The following is a 22,355-nucleotide window of genomic DNA, read 5'->3' as shown; positions in this document are numbered from 1 at the left end:
GGCCTCCCATATGCCATCTCTAGCTCTTTCTCTCCTCCATTGACACATCACTTAGCAGCGCACACACTGGTGGCTGGAAGGGATAAAAACAAGTTTGGCGGGCGGACGCGCCCGGCAATAATATGAATCTTTAGTGATAAGTCAATTTACTAAGATTTTCTGTGGGGAATAAAATAGAGATGGCATAAAATCAATCACACGCAGGATTCGTATTTATCTACATTTTGATGGCTGACAGTTTGAAATGAGAATGTCTGGAAAGCTAAATGGTATTTTATAGATTTTGTTGCCGTCTTTGGCATCTTATGTTTAGTCTGAGAACAATGCAGCCGTTCTTGAATATCATGTTCCTTCATTATTATGCTTTTGTAGTTCCTTTTACCACATAGCAAGACGGGTTTTTTTAGAGGGAACAATGACATTTTTCGATGCCTCATCAACCAGTATGCTTATGTCCAAATAGTGATAACACTTCTGAAACATTTCAGCTTTTCCCTAAACACATAACTTAACAACAGTAACTCAGTACATTAGAGACTGAAATCCTTTGAATTGTTTACACTATTGTCTGCGTGCTGATTTCCAGTAATTGGATTCTTTCTTTCTCTGCACTGTCAGTGTTTCAGAAAGAACTCCCCCTCCCCCCATAGGACTATCCTGTATGAATAAAAACATAACATTTCCCCGCTGTCTCTCAAACTCAACCTCTCTTTCCGAAGCCTTTAAATCTATTGCTCAGAGCCATCCACTGCATTTATTTACCCTGAATAAAATATATAGATCGCATATAATTTCATATAGGATTGCTAACCAGATATATCTTTGCCAGGCTCTGAAAAGTGAAAACGTTGACTGAGCTATGGATTTCATGAATAACATTCATATGGTGCTCCTTGTGATGCATATCCAGTCTAAATGCAATTATACAGTATATAATGTGCAGATCATAATATGCCGTAATGGCTGATTAATTTCTTCTCATCACAACACAAAGTTATTTGTGGAAACACTGCTAAATTGAGTGTTGTCTCCTTTTTTAGTAATGTAGTAGTTCTACTTTCTGTAGTAATGGTTCAAGACAAAAAACTAAATGTTTGTATTTGCCTGTTGAAACAGGTAGGCAAAGATGTATTTGGAAAAGGTATTAATGCACATTTCAGATTTATGAAAAGGTGTTAGTTAAAACTTTGACAATAATGCAAAGAAACTTTAACTTTTAACTTCAACCACATTGCCCACTTAAATATACTCCACAGTGTCCATAGCATTTCAAATAGCTTGTTTAATGATCAATCAGTAAGTATCAGCATTTACCAAAAGTGGACTTGGTTATTGTGGGTTATTGTGAGGCTGGAAAAGTGTAGGCTTCAGTTGTGGCTGTCAATGGCATTGTTATTCTTCTGACTGGGTGCATGTAATGTCAAAAGCTCCTTATATGCAGGTAGAATATGTCATATTGTTTTGGAAGACATGTCCATCAAAGTCTCCATCTTTTACATCTCTGCTGTTGAGAATATCAATTACAGTGACCCAGCTATTTCTAGGGGAGGGAGCTCAATGTCTGAAGTCATACTCAGCTACAGCCTCATGTTTTCAGGTTTTTGTTTATCTTGTGAGTTTAAAAGAGTGAATGTGGGGATCTAACTTCTGAATAAATGTACATGCAGTAGGTCTACACATTCAGATATAAAGGTACTGACTAGAACAAGTATTTCTGAACAAGACAAGAACATGTATTTCTGCTACTAAAAGACAATATATAATTGCAGTTAAGCTGGAGATATTCTGAGGATGCAGTACATCTGTTGTACAATGGAAGCTATTCACTACTATAGTTTGCAGATTGAAAAAATCTTGCTGAGAGTAATTATAGCCAGTCAGTAACTAAACATTTCAGGTCAGGTTTATTAATTTCTTTTTTTCTTTTTCATTTTTTCTTCAAAGTGTCCATAGAGAAGATGGCATGGTTTACTTCCCATACAATATTGCCTGCAAAAAACAGCTGAGAAATTAATATTTCAGTTCTACTCATGCTTGAATGAAATTATCATTTGGCATTTTTGGCCTCTCACTATGTCTACTGTACATAGGAAAGCATTGTCCTGAAATAAAGTTCTGTTCAACCTGGATTGAGGGTATCCTTAGATCCATCACTGTATACTTATGTACACAGTGTGCTTATTTGGACAAGAAACATTGACGGTTTTCTGCAAAAAAGAGAATTATACACACATGAAAGATGGCTCAGGTGTGTATAAGTGTTTCAACTGCAAGCCAAAATCAACACTAGGACACCTCAGAGATGGTGATGTCCTGCCATCTGGAGTTTCCACTGACTCTGGAATTACACAAAAGATCACATTTAACACATTAAGATGTTGGAGTAATCCTTAAGATGCTGAAACTACCACAGCTTTGCAACATGTGTTCTAGGAGCATTTTTAAATTGTTAAATTATGAACTTCTGCATCATCCATCAAGAACCTTGGCCACGCGCAGTTGATGACCAGACCGTTCCCTCTTGCAGTGAGGACGTCCATTTAGAGACAATTCATCTGTGAGATAGCAGCCAGCCTAGTGCACTTGGAGGAGGAAAAGGTCAAATCCCACTAGAGTGGAAACCTGTTTGTCCTGTGCAGCTGGAGTGTGTGTGTGTGTGTGTTTGTGTGTTTGTTTGTGTGTGTGTGTGTGTGTGTGTGTGTGTGTGTGTGTGTGTGTGTGTGTGTGTGTGCGTGTGTGTGTGTGTGTGTGTGTGTGTGGGTGGGTGGGGTGGGGGGGGGGGGCACTGTGCAGGTTGCCAAGGGAGAGCAGAGGGAGATGGGAAGCCAGTGGGAAGCTAATGAGAGCAGGAACCAGGAAACAATTGAGGGGACTGAATGTGGTGGTGGGGGAAGACTGTGCGTTGTGGAGCCCGGGTGCTTCATTCTGTAATCTGGAATCTGCAGAATACCAATGTGGCCAAGCATGAGATTGGGGTACTAATAAGCAGTACGCGGGCAGTGATCCCTGCAGTTCATTTTCTTTCTTTTCATCCTCAGATACTCCTCTGAGTCCACATCAATTACCCAGCTAAATCAAATGCCTTTTTTAACAGCGTGGAGGGACCAAGAAAGTTGAAAATATGAAATGTAAAAATCTTTTAAACATTTGTTTTCTTATGAATTCTTAGTTTCAGTGCAGTGCATTGTTTAACTATGAATCTAATTTTCAAGTATGTATGAGTTGCTTAATAACACATAGTCCTGGATTCCATCAACCACTCATTCATAACTAAATACATGCAAAAAATCTTGACACAGTTTTATGAGTTGAGGAGCATGTTTGGCATTTTTTCTAATTGTTTATTTCACCCAATAGATCAAATCATTTATATAAAAAACTAGTAAAATCTATGAAAACTGAATATGAAAAGCAGAGTGGTGTATTGAAAAGGAGTAGGGATTTTAACAAAAAAAAAAAAAACTGATATTTCAATGCCACTGCATTGCACCCCTGGGCACGTACCTAACCTGAATTAAATGTCCAGCCCTATGAAAGCATGACATAAAAATTGCACTAAGCTGGTCTGGATAATATTGTGTATTATGCAAACAGAGATATGATTGTAAAAAAAAAGAGGCCAATAACCCATGTTCTGGTGTGCCATCTAAACACAGTGACACTGATGATATTTATCAGCTCTTTCAACATTGTGCTTATTCCTTTCTCTGTGAATACATCTGTAGTTGAAGAAAGCAGTACAAGGGACACTGTCAAGTATCATTAAATGTTCTAAAAACACATCTCCTTTTCAACCTTAAAAGATCTGTAACACTGTTCACTTCCTCTACTCATTAGTGCTTGTGTGCCTTACCTTTATTACCTTACTTTCTGTGTGCAATTTAAGTCAATGTGCACTTCCGTCTCTCTCAAAGCACTTCTAGGTTGATCATATTGCATACCAACATATGCTGCGCTTAAAAGTAATTTGCTCGTCAGATGTGAATTATACAATGTCAGTGATTCCCTGCTGTGAGAGAAGTGTAGATAATGATACAAGACTTCAGATCCTGGGGTTTAACGGTGGATGAAATATGTCATATTACATTCACAAGTAAAAAAGCCAACAGGCTTTTTTGGAATTGGCAAGAAAATTGAGTTTGATCATCCATGTAAAAAGTAAAAGAAAAGGAACTTATAAAGTGAAACACAAAAAGAAGCACTTGCTCAAAGAGGAGGACTGCTTTTAAAAAGTCATAAAGAAGTCTTTCATTTCAACACTGGATCTTTTCAAGATAACTTTTGGCTGTATTTCTGGGAGCGAAGGGATAGGTTAGAGGAAGAACATACACAGCCAGTACAGTAAATTATTAGGAAAAAGACGGCAGCCATTTTGATGGCGTTACCTTGGACAGCTTTGTAGTTACTTTGGCACCGTAACGCCTAGGACAGTTCAAGGTAAATTCCCTAAACAGTTCAAGTGTCTATGAGACCATTTTTGTCATCAGCTATATAACTGATATAACAGGAATAGGACAGTGTCAGAATGTATCCAGAAACCTTACTGGCCTGAAAGGCACCTGCAGTATCACAGTAGTGACACGCAATCTGAGATTTCCCCCTTTTCCGCTTGATTCTTATCGGCCTCATCAGATATGGTACGGTACCATGAAGTTTCCTTCCCAGAGCTGTGTTTCTTTCCATGACCTGCTTTTGCTCACCCAGCTGCCTCCTCGTCTCCTTCCCCTGCCCTTCTCCTGCTCCCCTTATCTCCAGTGAACATCTGCCTTGGTGGCAGCTCGCAGTGGAGTGGCTGTCCCTCGGCTCCCTTCAGCTCTTCTCCAAATTTAATTCAGTCCCACTCGCTGGACACCCCAATCTGTCGCCCCTTACCGCACGGCCACACAGCATTAAAACGCCAACCATCCTTTTGGGTCTCTCTAATAGCAGGAAAATCCCCCAGCATATCTTCACTGATTTTTGGTCCGTTTAGCCTGAACACAAAAGGCGTTTTTTTAGAAGACTCAGAAGCATTGATTTTTCAATGATATTCTGTGTTTATCTGGTCAGGTTAAAGCTGTAGGTAATGGATACATAACTGGCATAGATATGGGATTGTTTTTTATGGCATTGCACTATGTATCCCTTGTTTTGTTGTCCTGTTTCATTGAAACATAGCCATCAGAAAATCCAGTGTGGCTTTTTAAAATGGTGACAATTAATTAGCCCACTTCTTTTCAAAGCTTATCTCTGTAGCACTTGCCGAATAGGTGGTGCTCTTAAAAGAGGTGGATTTATTTTCCATACAATGGGTCTTTTCCTGCATCTCTTCGGTGGCTCTGTATTCACCCGATAAAATGTGTTTGCACAAATACACATTCTGAATGAGCTGAATGGGAGATGCTTTCCCTCAGGCTCAGGTGCAAGTCTGAAATCCTTGAGAAGGGGATTGTTTGAGAATAAAGGCGCTTCTCAGACATAAAAATAGGACACAACACACTGGAAATTGTGCATCTCCTGGTACAATAGGAAACCCGCAACTTCCAGGGAAAATGCAATGCAACAAAGATCCTAATTGAGAAAAGATTGTGAGAATTATTGTTTCAGCAAACACTGTCAGTCTACAAAACATTTAACTGACTTCAAAAAACCAAAACATATTTTGTCATCATAATACATGATTCCAGAGTATGGAAACTGAGATTATGATCCTATACAAATCATACAATACATGCTTTATCTCATGTAGAAATGTAAGGAGATCTACAGGTGGAGTATCTCGCATCACCTCTGGCTTCCCTGAGAAAGTGCTTGTCGCACTGATGTGTCTGGATTTCTCCAATGTGCAGGTGCTGGAGGATGGTCCCCTCTGGACAGTGACCATTACCAGTGGCTACAGGTGGACCTGGGGAGTAGGAAACAAGTGTCATCCATAGCAACGCAAGGTAGATACAGCAGCTCTGATTGGACAACACGATACAGGCTCCTCTACAGCGACACAGGAAGAAACTGGAAACCATACCACCAAGATGGCAACATCTGGGTGAGCCATAAGATAACAATCTAGTTTAAATGAATGAACAGTGAGCATGAATATATGAAGGAAACTTTATTAGCTTTATTAAAACTTTCATTGACGTTCATATGATCAATATTAGAAGTATTTAAGTAGATGTCTTTTACAAATCTAAGTGTGATACATGATGAACTACTGGAATGATAAAGTAAGGTTATTCTTTTGTGAAGTAACAATGTGCCAGTTACATAAGTCACTAAAAAGAACTGCCTGAGCTTGAAGGACCTGCAAGTCAAGCCACTGTGTGCTTAATGCAGAACAACAAATTTAAGGTTACTCTTTACTGCAATTTTCACTTATTATAGACCTCATGGTATTACACATGAAAAAAAAACCTCTTGCATAACATTTAAGATCAAATGAAATGAATGAATTAATAATAGTATAACAGGTATGCTAGCCAGTCAAATTATATAATAGAGTTACGAGTGAGTGAAGCTCTTTTCCTGCAAAAACAACTACAACAACCCTGAAATCTGAGTCCTTACACCTTACACTAATTACTTTTGTACCATATAAGTTCATTTAAGCACACAAAATTCTATTTTTTATACTAGGCCACTTCAGATAAAAGGCACATCTTATTTTTCTGGCCACCATGTCATTGAAAATACGACAAAGCCTTAACATTACTTTTCACCTTTGGTCTGTCCTGTCTAGATAATTTAAACTCTATTTGGCCAATAGCCATGTCTTTTCATTGTAGCCAACAACGACACAAAGAGATCTTTAACACTTCAGTAATAGCCAGAAAAAGGTGGGACTTTCCATTTGTGTGTCAGATATCTTCATCAGTAGATTTTCCTTAATTTAGTTGTTTAAAAAACATTTATTTTCCTGCTTGTGTGTTTTCTGTCCTCTTCTTGTAATTATATTGAGCAATGTGTTTCTATGTGCCACAATATGTGAAAAATACGTGCAGGTCATACCACTGTAAATTCCTATACATTTGGTGTTTGCCACCTTGTTAGGCGATTCACGCATTATCACAACTTCTGAGTTGTCACATTGTCTGTATAGCTAAAGTAGAAAGTGCACAGAATGGCAGCATGTATGGTCCACTGCTGTCAAAAGTTTGATGTCGTTAGCTAACTACCACATTGGGTAGATAGCTTCAATCCTATTTCTCCAAAAAATACTTTCACGTTGCTATACAGCTACCCAATTATTGACTAATATCAAAACAATGTAAGAGTATATCTTCAAGGGGCCTCAAAGCAGTTGTCATGGCACGTCATCATACAGTAAGGTCTTCAAAGTGGAGGTACGATGCCAGCCTTCATGTTGGTTTAAGTCCTCTCCTGTCAGAGAGCTAAATAAACCATCAGTGATGAGTCTGTGTGTACTGTGTGCATTTTCAAAGGATGGCCCTGATAGATTGTGAGATTCGCAGTCTCACAAACTGCTGCTTTTAAAACCGTTGAAGTAAAGTCTAACTCAGGCCTGGAACCTCCCAGCCGTATATCAATAAATGAAACAGCTGCATTTTGGTTTCAGTGACATTGTCGAGGGATAGGAAAACAATGTGGAGCAGGGAGTGTGAATTACTCTGTGATTTTATGGGGGGGTTTGAACTGTTTACAGATCACTGTACACTTTGATTTTATGAGCGACCAGTGGTGTATCCAGTACATTGGTCTTGATGTGCTGTGGCAGTAAATGACAGAACAATGAAATTGTCATTTGAGGTACTGTGTTCACATTCACTCACTCTTTGCAATTGAAATTATTGGGTAAGAATGAACTGCAGCATGCAAAATCTGCAACTTTGCATGTTACTGTCTTATGAACACATTTTTGTGGTGCTGAGTTTGGATTGAGGTTTATGGTTTTGGGTAGTCATTGATTGGGGCTTTTTAGGTAATGCATAATTATAGAATCTGCAAAGTCATTTTCCACATCACTGCCGCCATCAAAAATGCTATTGTTATGGTAATACTCCTCACTACATACTACTCACTATGCTTACAATGCAATTCCAAAGGCTTATGACCTATAAAGGATAAAATCCATTGGTAAATTACATAGTTGCACACATAGTTTCAATGCTCCACTTTCAGAATTTAACTGGTATTAAGGAAATGCACAGATATGCAAATGAACTCATCGCGTTATTTTAGTATACCCCCCCCCCCATCCCAATTTTGGAATGGCAAATTGCATGCCATGGTACGCAAGCTCTTGCACAGAAGCACTGGGCGTAACAAATACAATCCTCCGATACACTGGCATGCCTGTTTCTCACACTGTAAGTCACCGCATGTACTACAGGGAAGTAAGCGTCAACTAAGGGAAAGGCACACAGCTTCACCAACTTCATCTGAGTAACATGCAGTTACCTGATGATCTGCGGGGTGCCTGAGTGCAGCGAGATGGGGAAACCCCTGCTGACACACCCACCGCTATCGCCGGTGGAATGGAACTAATTTGTTCCACCGCTGTGGGCTCCCATTCATCTGCTGATGACGTGGATGAGATAAAACCTTGTAAGGCTGTAAGACGCAGCAAATTTCAAGACAAGCCATTTGGGGCCCGTTTCTACATTATTTTGGGAGACATTTTTTGCCAAGATTTGTAATAAATGTGTGACAGACCCGCCCTGAGCAGTACCGTCCCCCTATGAAGGTGGTCGTAGCCACAAGAAACAAGGACAGAGTGAGGGTACAAAATGGCAGGGTTTTATCAAAGCTTGTGCAACTGATAACAAAAATTGGAAAACCAAATCAACTCAAGTGGACCAAGTGATGAAAAAGGGCAAAAAATAAAGAACAGGTTAAAAAAAGTAAAGATAACAAAAAGAAGTCAAAGTCCTTGCCACAAAAAAAGTATTATTGCAGAGGCCTGAAATCATCAGTAAAGAACTCAATCAAAAGGGGGGAAAAAAGTCAATTTTTATCCATATCTGCTCCTGCCTCTAAAAAGACTTCACAGAGGTCAATATCAGCAGAGCACGACCCAGGACAATATATATCACACCCGACTCTGAACAACTCTGATCTCCATTAGACACACTATGTCAAGGTGTCCAGCGCCATAAAACACACAATATAACAAATAACACAAACACCCACAAGACATGTCCTGGAATTAACCATATACTTTGACTAATATTATCAACATGCAGAACCTATTAATCACTACACACTAAAACATTCATAAAAGAAGAGAGCACATTTTAAAGAACACAGCTCAGCCGTAGCTGCTTCCATGGTCCCCGTGGCCAAGAACAGTTGGTTTGCTCGGCCCTCCCGAGGTGTGAAGCAGAATGAACTCAAGTTTCAAGCTTAATCAGCAGTCGATTGTGGATTTGATTCAGTTCACAAATTTCCGATATCAACTGATTCAGTCTCACTGCAAAATGTTTACTTCACCTGATGCATTAATATTAGACTGAGAGGTCTAAAAATCAAATTAAGACAAACATTCACAAAGTTAGTTGTAGTATTCTTCTACCCTATTTGACAGAAGGAATGTCATATAGCTTGCTGTGCTTTTAAAGTTCCTTTCAGTATTTATTTACTCCTTCATTGTACACATACAGAACCAACACTGGTGTTTCCAATGACAGAAATTCATGAAATACATTTCAATACTAATTTATTATGACTTGCTTTCCTTCCATTTGCACAATAAATTAGTGAAACCTCAAATACGAGTTAAAGTGTATCCTCAACAGAGGAAGTCCCACAAACAGTCCAAGGGCAAACTGCAACAAATCTGCTACAGATGGTAAGAGGTTCATGGTAAGTTGCTCTGCCTCTGAAAAGCTATTTAGAATCTACCTCAGTGATGCACCTGTATTTTTTTCCACCGAGTAACAGTAATAACCTGCTCCCAATGTCTTTTTGTAATCTCTCTTCATAAATGGTCCTTGGATTCCACTGCCATCACTAGTCAAGGAAGTGATTTCTCCACAAACAGAAGGGAACCAGGCCTATTTAGAGCCTATTTAGAGTTCATATCCATGAAGCAGAAATGAAAATAATATTCATTTTTATAAATATGTTGATATCCTCAGGCTGAAATGCATTTTATGTTAGATACATAAATATGTTTGTTAATTAATGTGTGACTCAATATGTTTATATTTTAACTACATTTTTATGTCTGCTTCATTATGGATCATGTGCAGATATTAATGGGTCATCATGATCCTCCTATGTGATTCTAGGGTAGAAGAAGAACAATGTGTTTCTTATTTTCACATTTCAGAAGGGTCAGAAAATTGAAACACCATCCTTGGGGGTGTATGGAAGTATTAGACAGGGCCTTTCATAAGGGAGTTGTTCTTAGTGGATTTGCTTGTGCCAGCCTTTCAGACAGTGGCATTAACAATCAGAGACAGCTTGAATACAAGTCCTTGTTATACTTGTAGTCTGTATAAGTAACATTCCAATTGTACTCTGTCTCATTGCCCAAGTTTTTTTTTTTTAGCAAAGCCATAATAAGTTGACAAGTAATGCACCTCTTCAGTAAGAAACTGTCCTTGTTCTGAACTTTATTTTTGATTACAGTTTTTGTTTTTTATTAATAAGCTTGAAAATTTAAATACTGAACATCCATCAGTAGCCAATTCTTTTTTACTTTATTGGGTATTATTTTGTAGCCTTGTAGTGCCTCTGTGCGCCTCACTTTAAATATTTTAATAATAATAAACAGATTGTGTTAAATGTATGTGTTAAATTGTGATTAATACCAAAGAGATCAGAGATTGGTCTTCATTAAAAACCATTTTTTAACTAATAACTGAAGTGATTTTATGTGAAGAGCACAGAGGTAAGTAATGCTGTCACATTAGATGCAATCAGCTGCTAATGGAGCTGTATTTAAATTGGCATGCTCACTAATTGTGCTATACAATCAAACCCCAGTTCAGGATAATTAACAACTAAATTTAAAATTTCTGCCTCTCCTATTTTTATAGTGGCTCATCTACCACCAAGGGATACTTAATATTAGGCGACTCTCTTTATGTTGACTGTAGTCAGTGTGATAGAGGTAATGTTGGTGCATAAGTTGTAATAAGTAATATTGCACATAGGTCTGGCAAAATATCTTGCAGTTTTAATTGACATTGTAATCAAATCATAACACCAGCAGCCACATTATTCATTTCTGGACCACATTCATAAACAAAAAAGTCTGACAATTAATATAACTCTTAACATGCAGTAAACACTATGTATGTATATTCTGAGAAATACTTTAACAATGTTTCCACGCTCTCCCTCCAAATGAAAAACACAATTATGAAGTGGAGTAGAGATATCATTTACAAGCATCTTAAGTCTTTTTGGTTTCAAAACTGTCCACCAAGTTAGATGATTGCCTAACTGAATGATGTGTATCAGCATATATTGGTACAGCAAGTAAATATTAACCATTGACTTGACGTGCTTGCTGTACCTCTCATTGAAACCCATTGGATGTGGTCAGAGCATGTGGAAGGTGTGTAGTGTTCATAAATGTCAGGTGTTGTCCTAGCCTGTTTAACCCTCAGCTGTAGAAAAATACACAATCCACATTCTAGCTGATCATTCATCCTGTCTCCCCTTCGACTAAAAATCCAGGACCACTACACTCCCTCTTGTCTCAACATATTTTTTTCTTTGACTCCGTCATGTTGCTTCCCCCTGCATGTTATCTGAACAATTTGTCACTCCCTGACAAACCATTCTTATATCCACAGAAGCGTAACAGAAACACACAATTTCGCTCCTTGACTTGTAACCTTTCTTCTTTGATTCATCCATGTTACTCTATTGTCCAGTTACATTTGCTTGCTCCTCATTGCTTGATGAAATGCGTTAATAAGGAACAAAGATCAAGAAAGCTGTGAACAGTGAAGCACATTATTCTTTGTTCTAGAATTCATATTTGTTTTTAATGTTTTAGTTCTTCTGGTGATATCCAGTTATGCTTAATCTTTAAAAGCATTGTTTCATGCAGATTAAGGAGATATTAATTAAATGTTCCAAATGTTCCACGTTATTAAAATTCCATTTTGCTCATTTCATTGATGTTTAGGTATATGGTCTATATCCTTAATCTAGGAAAAGCTTTATATGTTAATACACCAAAATTCTCTTTTATTGTTGAACGTCCACAAATAACTCTTGAAACAAGTGTGGCACTTCTAAAACCTTGGTGAACCTTCCACACAGATGTGCGCTATGCAGGATCCAGTTTACATGTAGCTTGATTTGAATCTTTTCATCTTCCAGCCGCACTAGCTGGTGGACCAAAGAGCTCATTTTGCACCCTAATATTGTATTAGAATGGTACAGTTCCTCTGTTGGGTTGACTATATTGGGTTGCACTTGTGTGTTGGACCGAGGGCACATTTACAGTGTTGGCCCTGTGTTTAGCAGTGGTTTTTGATAATGTGTGGATAGTGGTGTCCTTGTTTGTGTAACATGTCACGTCCTTTTGTTAAATGCACTTTGTTCTCAACTTTGGGAGTTGCCATAGAAAGGAGCCTCTGCTGGATGTCAAGAATGTAAATGTAAACATACATCTTGTATGTTATGGATAAGAGCCTCTGCTAACAAAATGTAAATGTAAATCACACGATCACACAACTAACGCAATACAAAAATGTGTTAGTCTGTCTGGGTGCAATTGCTCAATAAAACATAAGCAATATTAGTGCATGCATTATTAGGGAAGAGACTAAGTTTGTCAGAAAAAATCCATGCAAGATTACAGTATGCACTGTTGCTATAGTATAACATCTGACAGGTTTTGACTTGATATTGTGTATTCACACAAATATTTTGGATGACTTCACAGGCTGACAGTAAGTGCAAGCCTTTTCAAGACAAATTATAGTGTGCATTCTGAGTGTGAATACTTTTTTGCTCTGAGGTCTTACAGTGTTCTAACATTGTAATATTTGTTATGAAAATGAAATGAAAAGTGTCTTGGTGTTTAAAATTTCAGGAAAATACAAAACTTTTTTAGCTCAGTATGTGTAAGTGAGAGCATTCAATAGGCTAGGTGGAGATTTACTGTACAATGTTGAATAATTTCAAATATGAGTAATTTTTCAGAAATAAATGACATTCTACAACTTAGAAATTTACATGATCTCCCTTTCTGTTTGTTTGCTAGTGAACTAAATTTCAGAATGTTGTTGAGGTTTTAATAGTTAATTTTACTCTGTAATTGTAAGGGCCCAAAGCTATGAAAAATGCCATTTTCGGGGGGTTGGGGGTGTGGTCACTATGGACAATATGTAAATGCCAGGAGTTCCACCCTGCAATGCAATGCATGTAATGGAAATATTCCTCACTGTAAAGCTTTTATAATGCAGTATTTTGCAGTAGTTTTATTTGGCCTAATTCTGAAAGATTGGTGTGTGTCTGTGTGGGGGGTGTTTCAGGATTTTGGTTTTTCTATTTGCCAACAGCTGTGGTAAATGATGTATGAGTTGGCTTTTCTGTCTACCTATTATCTATTATCAACCCATGGATATTCCATCAAGGATCAGAGTCTAGGATTTATGAGATGTCAGATTACTGACATTGTATGTCTCTTCCCCACTTAATATTTCAGGATGCATTGAGCTGCTGTCTTTAGTTCAATTTATTCCTCTTTCATTGCATCATGTCAATCAGGCTTCCATTACTGAAGCAGGAAAGGAAAGCACAACATAGTTCATTTGCATATTTCAATGTGTTATTTACCCTCAATGCCCAGGTGACAGGATACAACTGTGAGGAGGCAGGTCAAATGTAGGAGGTACATTCACTTAATGGTAAATGCTAGGAGGCTATGCCTTAGGTTGACGTTTTTAAAAAAAAGACAAGTATCAACATTGTCTCTCACTTGGTTTTGTGTGTGTGTGTTTAATGAGGTAAATGCTTCAATTTCATAGCATATTCAAAACTCTTTTCTGGCTTTAGCTCCCTTAGGAAAGCATTGGCTTGTTCTGTGCCAACCCTTTTCTCTCATGTAAAAGTAAACTTTTGATGTTTGAATCTTTGAATGTCTTAAACCTTTGCGAGCAACAACTGATTCACATAAACTTTTGTTTTTCAGAAGACCACGACCATGGTCTTCATAGGTGATTGAAGTCACCATTCTTATGTGCAGTCATATTAGTCTGCAATTAGGAACCTCTTGAGCATATTTCAACAACAGCCCATTGACAATAGGTCAAAGAGAAAGACATGTCCGACTGTGATTTGTGAAATGTGGTCATGAGGTCTTCCTGACTGCTGAACGCTGCTAAGACAAACTTCATTGAAGTAGGCCATGCAGGCCAGATTGACACCACAAAAACAGAGCATTTATAATTGTGTTTCATCAGTCACATCAGCCACAGATAGCACTGAATGACTGTGTAGTCATACAGAATCTTCTGGTCACAATCCGCTCATTTCCTGTTTAGCAATACTGACTATGCGGAATATAGATGGTCAGCCCGCTAAAGCGCTCCCTGCCTGGATGAATGATGAACTGCACACGCACACTTTAGTCATACTGTGCGTAATGTGGGTAAATTGTTTCTCTGAATTCAGACCACTGCAGTTCAAAAATCACAGAGTGCAACTACATGTGCTCAAAGATGAAAAATGCCTTTGGGATACTGTAACTACAATTCAGTTAATAAGAAAAATTAAATTACTTGCATGTCTATCTATATTTAACTACCAAATACAAAGATAGTTGCTATGAGAGAGGTGTTTATGAAATGTCTGTCCTTACATATATCTATATATAACTGTTTTTGCAAGAAAGCCCTTCACTTGAAACTGTCAGGCAAGTAGGCTTACAAATTTTGATACAGTCATAACGTGATATACCAACAGATATATGAACTATCAACATCTTTTGTGTGTGTATATTAGTTTTATTAATGTACCTCTTGGTGAACCACACTGAAGGCTGTTTGTCAGTAGTTATATCACAACATGCAGACTTTGTGCTATGACAGAATGGCTGCATAACTCATATCACATCTAGTGAATGGTTGATAGTTCCTTAGCTTTGTGGGCAGGTAAGGTGGAGATATAGTCACAGTTCCCCAGCAAAGAAGTTTTATAATTTTATTTGAATAAAGTACCTTTCCATTTTCAAGCAGTGCTTATGAATGTAAGGCAAGGTGCTCATTAGTGTAATAGTTACATTGAATGACTCCTTTCTTTAAAAAGACTGAGTTTGAATCTGTCCTTCAGCAAGATGTAAGACTACTGTAACATCTCCATTGACAACAGCACTCAAAGGTTTACCTGTCTTGATCACACAGGCAGAGTTCTGTTTTCAGTTTTACATTTCAGGTCAGCTCAGATTAGTTCTGCAAAAAGTGTTCAGCCTAAATGATGAGGGCATTAGGTGCTAAATGTGGTGTGGAAATGCAGCAGGAAAGAAAAGGCCTTTTGGTTTGGAAAATGGTATGAATCAGGACTGAGGGAGTTGTACGGTACATCCAATTTATCTTTGTTTTAAGCTTTAAGCAAAATATATGGTTGTACATGACTTTTTTTCCTGACTGATGTTGAAGATTTTTTGTAAATCAAAATAGTTACACCACAAGTAATTAATTGATGACTCTAATGCTAATAAAAGATGGTAATTATAGTGGTGTCTCATGCAAGAGAAATCTTTCCTTTTGTTGCAATAAAACTTCAATAATTATTCTGCAATTTAGCTGAAAGGATATAATTAGCTAATTATGAAAGTGATTTGTTTTGTCTACCTCAAGGCAATGAGTACATACTTTTGGAGAAACTCCAGCCTTGAAATATTGCACACTCTTACTATACCCATTGCTTGTAAATTAGATCACGACAATTAGATCACAAAAGGATCACAGCTTCTTTTTAAACAACACCACATGACTTGCAAAATATAGCAAGAACTGTTATTTTCTAAATGAATAACCTTTGTAGCATTTGCATGTTTGTAAATCTTCTACAAATATGCAGAGATCCTCATCCATAATTCCATACTCTATAAAGGAAAGCAAACATTACTGAAGTAGATGTATGTTCTTTCCTTTTAGCTACTGTATTCAGTACATCCTAGCCTCATTGATATGAGACAGTGAGTGTTGCATTAATCCTGACATGAAAAAAATTACTGTACTAGAAGGACTGTCATTAAATATGATCCTATAGTTGCCTTTCGTTTATTCATTATATTACATTACATTACATTACGTCATTTAGCACACACTCTTACCCAGAGTGACTTCCAGATAAGTGCATCACTATGCTAATAGTAGTTATCGAGAAGTAATACAAGAGGTCAGTAAGATACTGAGTTAGGTGCTAAACTAGTTTAGAGTGCTTTTTTAACAGAAAATGGGGATAGATAGGATAGATAAAGAGGAGGATAGACTAGAGATACAGCTTGAAGAGAAGAGTTTTCAGTTTTCTCTTGAAGGCACCCAGGGAGTCTATTGTATGAATCTCAGCAGGAAGCTCATTCCGCCAGTGTGGAGCAGGTACTGAGAAGAGGCGGGTCCAAGAGATGCTGCCCTTGTATTTCAGGACACAGAGGCGACCTGAGGTGGCAGAACGCAATGCTCTCACTGGCTTGTAGGCCTTGAGCATGTCCTGTATGCATTGGGGGGCTGATCCATTAGGTCCCTTAACTGTTAGTAATAAAGTACCAGAAACCCACTTAACTCCTACCCCTCACTATAGACTGCCATAAAATTGGTATGTTACTACATATTACGAAATGATTATTGCATGTCATCAAATTTGCCTCTCCATTGGAATCGGGTTGAGAAACTGTTGAGAAATACAATTCTGGTTCTAGAATGTAATTTCTGGAACATGCCAGGCTGCCTCTTGAGTTTAATTCCCTTTTCATATTCCAGTATTATCAATATGCACACAACAGTGTGTAAGGCATGTGGACAAATTCATATTTTTACTAAAGAGGAATACCAACCTATTGACATCAGGAACATAAACAGGTTCAGACTCTAGTTTTGTGAGATTTACACACATGCTTACTTTGCAATGGTGACAGCATGTTTTATTTCCCTATTTACTAGTTTGTCATTATATAATCTAATTTTCCACAGTCCTGTAAGAAAGACAACATACACATTCTTTAATGACTGGCATTGTGAAAATGGTACAAATGGATGAGAGGCTAAATGAAAATAATCACTTTAATTATTTCTCCTACCTATAATACGTGTTATTTTAGTTATGTACAGGGGGTTGAACATTGTAGGAGAAAACAATTAACCAAATTGCTATAACGTAACTAATGCACACAAGTGTCTGTGTGTTGCACTGGTGACAGATCCTGAAAGGATTGATCCAGTAGATCAATGCAAAAGAGAGTCTAATATGCACATTTGGTTCTGCTGTGCTGTGGATAAGGACTTGTTGCAATGAAGACTTGAAGTACACATGACACCCAGGTCACTTTTTTGAACTATTGTTCTATTCCAGGTTTTGATTGAATTGCAGTCTATACTGTACATTATTATTATTATTATTATTATTGCTGCTGTTGTAGTTGTTGCTGTTTCTGTTGCTTGCACTGCATTTTAATTAATGATAGTGGTGGTAATGTTAGTAAGCAGTATATTTCTATGAAATTTATACAAAAGTATGGCCAAGTATATATATATATCCATACATTTTTAATAGCGGAAAAATGAAAATTCTGAGAATATCAGTAATGTTCCCATTCGGTCTTGCAATAAACAGCATTCTATAAATTTTTAAACAAATAATAAACATTTTATGCATTGCACACTAAGTTATGTCAAAACATTTCAAGCTTATATAACTATGATATAATTGTGAATTCTATATACAGAAAAGGCTTTTTGACCTTATATTCTAATTCAGCATGACGTATGACAATCCATTTTTAATTATGATAATCGTAACAGCCATAGTGTTTGACATTGTTGTCAGCTTCTTGAATTTTTAGTTTGAAAAGAAGAAGCATTTTCATGGTTGCTGTTGATGGTTCCTCTGCATGACAGGCTGTTCATTCAAGAGAACAGGAATACATACTTTGATTAATAGATTAAGCATCAGTGGCCTATATATACATTAAGAAGTGTTCATTGGAGAAAAATATTGGATGTCAATTATTACAGTAATTTTATGTGAAAAGGTGGAAAAAAATCTATTCTAATTTCTGGAATATTGATGAAAACGCATATTAGAAATAGCACATTGTGTATAAAAGAAGGATTATCAGAAGCCATTAGTTGAGTCAAGTATGCAATATGGTTACTGTGCTCTCTTAAGAGAAATAATGGGAACCAAAGACTTTTTTCAGCATAATTCAGTCATTACTGTAGTGACAATAAAGTGCTGTTCACCTAGGACCTCTGTTACCATGGTCCTCTGAGTTTATCATATCAGAGGATATCTGAGTTCACCCGGAAGTGGAGTGAGCATCGCAGTGAGTGACAGGAGGACTACCGGATGACTACCTCAGAGTCTGAACAAATTTAACAAATATTTTTGGCCAGAGGAGGCAGTCCTTTTCAGCAGGGATGTCAGGAGATCACGTAGATCACACTTCATTTATATTACCCTGATTGCAATATTGTCCATCTCCCCTTTATGGTGATGGGGACATTTCACTGGGCTGCACTAGTTTGGACTTTTCTAATTTTTGCAGCAAACTTGGTTTTGGGTCAATGTGCCTAAATGGTTATGTTGTGGGAATATATAGATTTTATCCTTCCATCTGTGATTTTAGAAATAAAGCAACTGCCAGAGTAATTTTGACATACAAGGAAATGTTTCTGTACAACAGTGTAAAAACAATATCACAACAATATATACAGATATATGGATCCTCATGGGACTAGTATTACCTCAGGATATGCAAGTTTGTCAAGACGATGTAAGCTTTTCTGGTGCCAGCATAATTACTGTTGACCATTGTTTCAAATTTCCGATGTGGCTGACTCTCAAAGGATTAAATCCTCTGATGTTAGTATATTTTATTGACGTCAGTAAAAAGCAAAAAAATGCCACAAAATAGACATCCATAGGTAATAGTACCGTTCAATCTGTACTCAAGGGTATTTGACAGGTAAAAAAAAAAAAACTTTCTTTGACAAGCAAAAGCAAACTATTTACAGAACAGTAAAAAGTGCTTTTTACTGTAAAGCAGAACAAAAGCAAATTCATAGCAGTGTCTCTGAATACCCTCTTAATGGGATGCTGGATCATGGTGAAGAACTCAGACGATGAACGATCAGTCTTAATCAGTCAACATGATGCTAATGTTAACAATTGAACAAAAACACAAATATGTGTTTCCATGTTTATTTTTCAAGTAAATTGGAAATCAGTCTCATATCTAAAGTACTACTAAATAGACATATTACATTCAGCCAAATGTCTTTTTCCTTCAAGACAATCTTGGTGAACTTTACAACAGAGATCCTGATGATGAGAGAATAGGGATTAACTAAAGTAATTGTTGTCAGATTCAGGCCCCAATTTTGATCTGGATGATCTCAAAATGAATGATCATGATCACTCAGATTTGCTTATATCTGTCACACAGTTTATTTTATTTAGAATAATGTAAAATTAATTCACTCATGCAGCCTAGTACATAACGTATCAGAAGATAAGGTTAAGCAGTGGCACACTACATCACAAAGAATAGTTAATCTATAGAGATATTCCTCCATGAAGTGTAATGAATTCTTAAACAGTTAATGAATTCTTAAACAGTCATAATTAATTCAAGTCCATTAAAACATGCTAAACATTTTAGAAGCCGATTTTTAAAATCCTTTTAATTTAAATTCTCTGATCTAGGATACTAACAGTTCCCCCCTGCCCTCCACCACCTAATTTATTGTACGGTCCTGGAGTGGCCAAGTCCAGATTGCCCAGAACCTTAAAGTTACTATTTATGACTCATTTGTGTAAAACATTGTAATACTGATCGATGTCTGTCAGTTCCTTTTGTCCGAAACCTGAAAAATCAGGCCATTTCTCATTCCACTCTGTTCAAGTTATTCTTTGTCTGTTTCCCACATTTTTATTGTTGCTGCACAGATGATTTTTTTTTTTTTTATCAAGTATACTTCATTAGAAGGGCAAATAGAGACAATTTATCCAAAAAGCCATGCATTTTTCTTGAGTCTCTCTTCATTTTTTCACATTGCATCCACACACACCACAACTGGAGTTGTGTATGGAGTTGTGTGTACATTACTTGGATATCTCAAAGCTCTGCAATGTAAGCTTCTGGTTGGGAGGCACAAACAAAAAATTCACTGATGAGTTGTCAGTAGATATCAATGATGCTAAGAGTGTTTCAGTTCTAATTTGATTTAACTGGAGCACCCTGCTGTACATCTTACCAAATCTGACAAAAAACTCAAAGCCCGTGGATCGCAGAAGTGTAAACAGTGTAGAAATTTGGTTGAATCTTTTTACCTTTCCAAATAGCTAACTTGAGCTGATCTCAGAACCCCCACCTAACCCCCCATATGCCTATCTTGATATGACGAAGCAAAGAAATGAGTTCACTTTTACCCATATCATTATTGCAGGTTGATGAAGCTGTCATGTTGACTTTCAACATTCATATATGAGACCCCGTGTTCACAAAAGCCCAAATCCAGCAGTTATCAGTAATTTAAATATCTGAAATCTCATTCACTGAGAAACTGTTTCTAAGCTGCTAGTCTACCCACTGCCTGCAGCAGAATGGGGGCCATGTTCATGTTCAAAACAGAGAACAGGAGCTGCCATTGTATGGTATGTTCTGGAATTCATGGCTATGTGGGTAAACATATTTGTCAGTGGATGTTTGACTCAAAATGTGAAATTACTTTAACATTCTCAAATATTTAAGCACACCTAATATGACATTTTACCATCGTGTGCATCACTTTTGTAGTTATGCACTTGAAATTCCAACCACTGCAGTATGTGTTGTTTCCTGCTAAATTTCACCTACAACAGGCACCAGCTGTCCCCTTACTTGAAAAGTATGTCCCATCTGTTTCAGTGGAACAGTGCTGTGCAGCATTTCCTGTGCTTTAGCAGCCATCAGTGATGGATATTCCCTTGGTGTTAACAGTGTGATGGGTCTGTCTCCGTAACACACCTCAGTCACAGCTGTTACATGCTATCTGCAAAACAGCGGTGAAGGGTATGGAGGTGATTGAATGTGAGAAGTATTCAACTAGTCACTTCAGTACAGTCCTATAGATGTGCATTGGAAGGTCTACATATATATATATATATAAATTTTTGCAACATTATCTGAACCTCCCATACCTGACCCATAAAAAGCCAGAACCCTGGGATGTAATATATACATGTTTGTTTGTTGGCTTACGGTTTTTCTTTAAGATGTGTTTTACTCATTAAGTGATACCTAGTTAGCCAGTAGATAGCCCTATTATGCTTTTAAAAAGAACAGTTTTGTATATAGTGTTCATCGACCTGTAAACTGTGCCTTTTTCTCATTAATTCTGGTGCCAAGGTAGTGTTTGAGTTATAATCGGTGCACAGTGGCTTTAGTTTTTTGCATCACATTTTTAAAATTTAGGCAGACAAAAATATCCGTGTCTCCTTTGTTTTCTGTGTCCTGTCTGAGTGTAAAGTTGCTCACAGCAGAGGCATTGCTTCTGAATGTGATGGAAGATGTGTAATCGTTCCCACATCACATCCCCGCGCCTGTCCTTTGACAGACTGGTACAGATGCACACACTAGATCTGTTCATTCATTTCCCCAGCATCATGCTGTGTCTTGGAACACAGAGGTGCAGTGTCGGGTGTCAAATACACAACCGAAGTTTGGCTCCTTGAAGACCTTATCTCCTTCACTGCCAGGCTCCTATGCTGAACGTATGGTTTTTGCATTTGCTTTATTGCTTGCAGGAAGAATGCAGTCATTGTCCAAAAAAAAACTAAAGGCTGTTTCTGAGTCACCAAAGCAGACTTCCAGCAACTTTTTCATAGCATCTGAATGGTTGTCAAAATGGTTTAATTTTATCTTGTAAAAACTTACATAAAATAACGGTTAATTCATTAAAAATGCAGGATTACTCATTTTAAGTTGAATGTCCTACTTTTTACACTGTCCAGTGTTATTTGATTAGCTGTAGATTGAATTCCACCACTTTAGTTTGAAACTTAATCTGAAAAGGTTACAAAATTATGTGGTTGTGTATTATCTCTGAGGTTATCATGTGGCTTGAATATGATATTTTTCAGTATGTTTAAGGTACCTAATAAGTGATCATTTTATTTTATGATGGTAATACGATTTGTTTTCATTACTGTCCTTTTTCTTAGACATAATTGTGTACCTTTGGGAA

The 22,355-nt window shown here is 37.4% G+C and overlaps 1 protein-coding gene across 2 annotated transcripts in view; it reads left to right on the top strand.

The window, feature by feature from the left end:
- The window catches only part of LOC118768879 (contactin-associated protein-like 2), a 326,697-nt gene that overhangs the window by 131,985 nt on the left and 172,357 nt on the right, over positions 1–22,355 (top strand). For both annotated transcript variants that reach the window (XM_036515856.1, XM_036515848.1), the window contains exon 3: positions 5,829–6,022. In XM_036515856.1, coding sequence (XP_036371749.1) covers positions 5,829–6,022 — 194 coding nt within the window. The remainder of the gene's footprint in view (positions 1–5,828; positions 6,023–22,355) is intronic.

This window comes from Megalops cyprinoides, chromosome 2 (assembly GCF_013368585.1).
Source record: "Megalops cyprinoides isolate fMegCyp1 chromosome 2, fMegCyp1.pri, whole genome shotgun sequence".
Lineage (NCBI taxonomy): Eukaryota > Metazoa > Chordata > Actinopteri > Elopiformes > Megalopidae > Megalops > Megalops cyprinoides.
The sequence above is the reverse complement of the archived record's forward strand: the minus strand, read 5'-3'. Positions and strand labels throughout refer to the sequence as shown.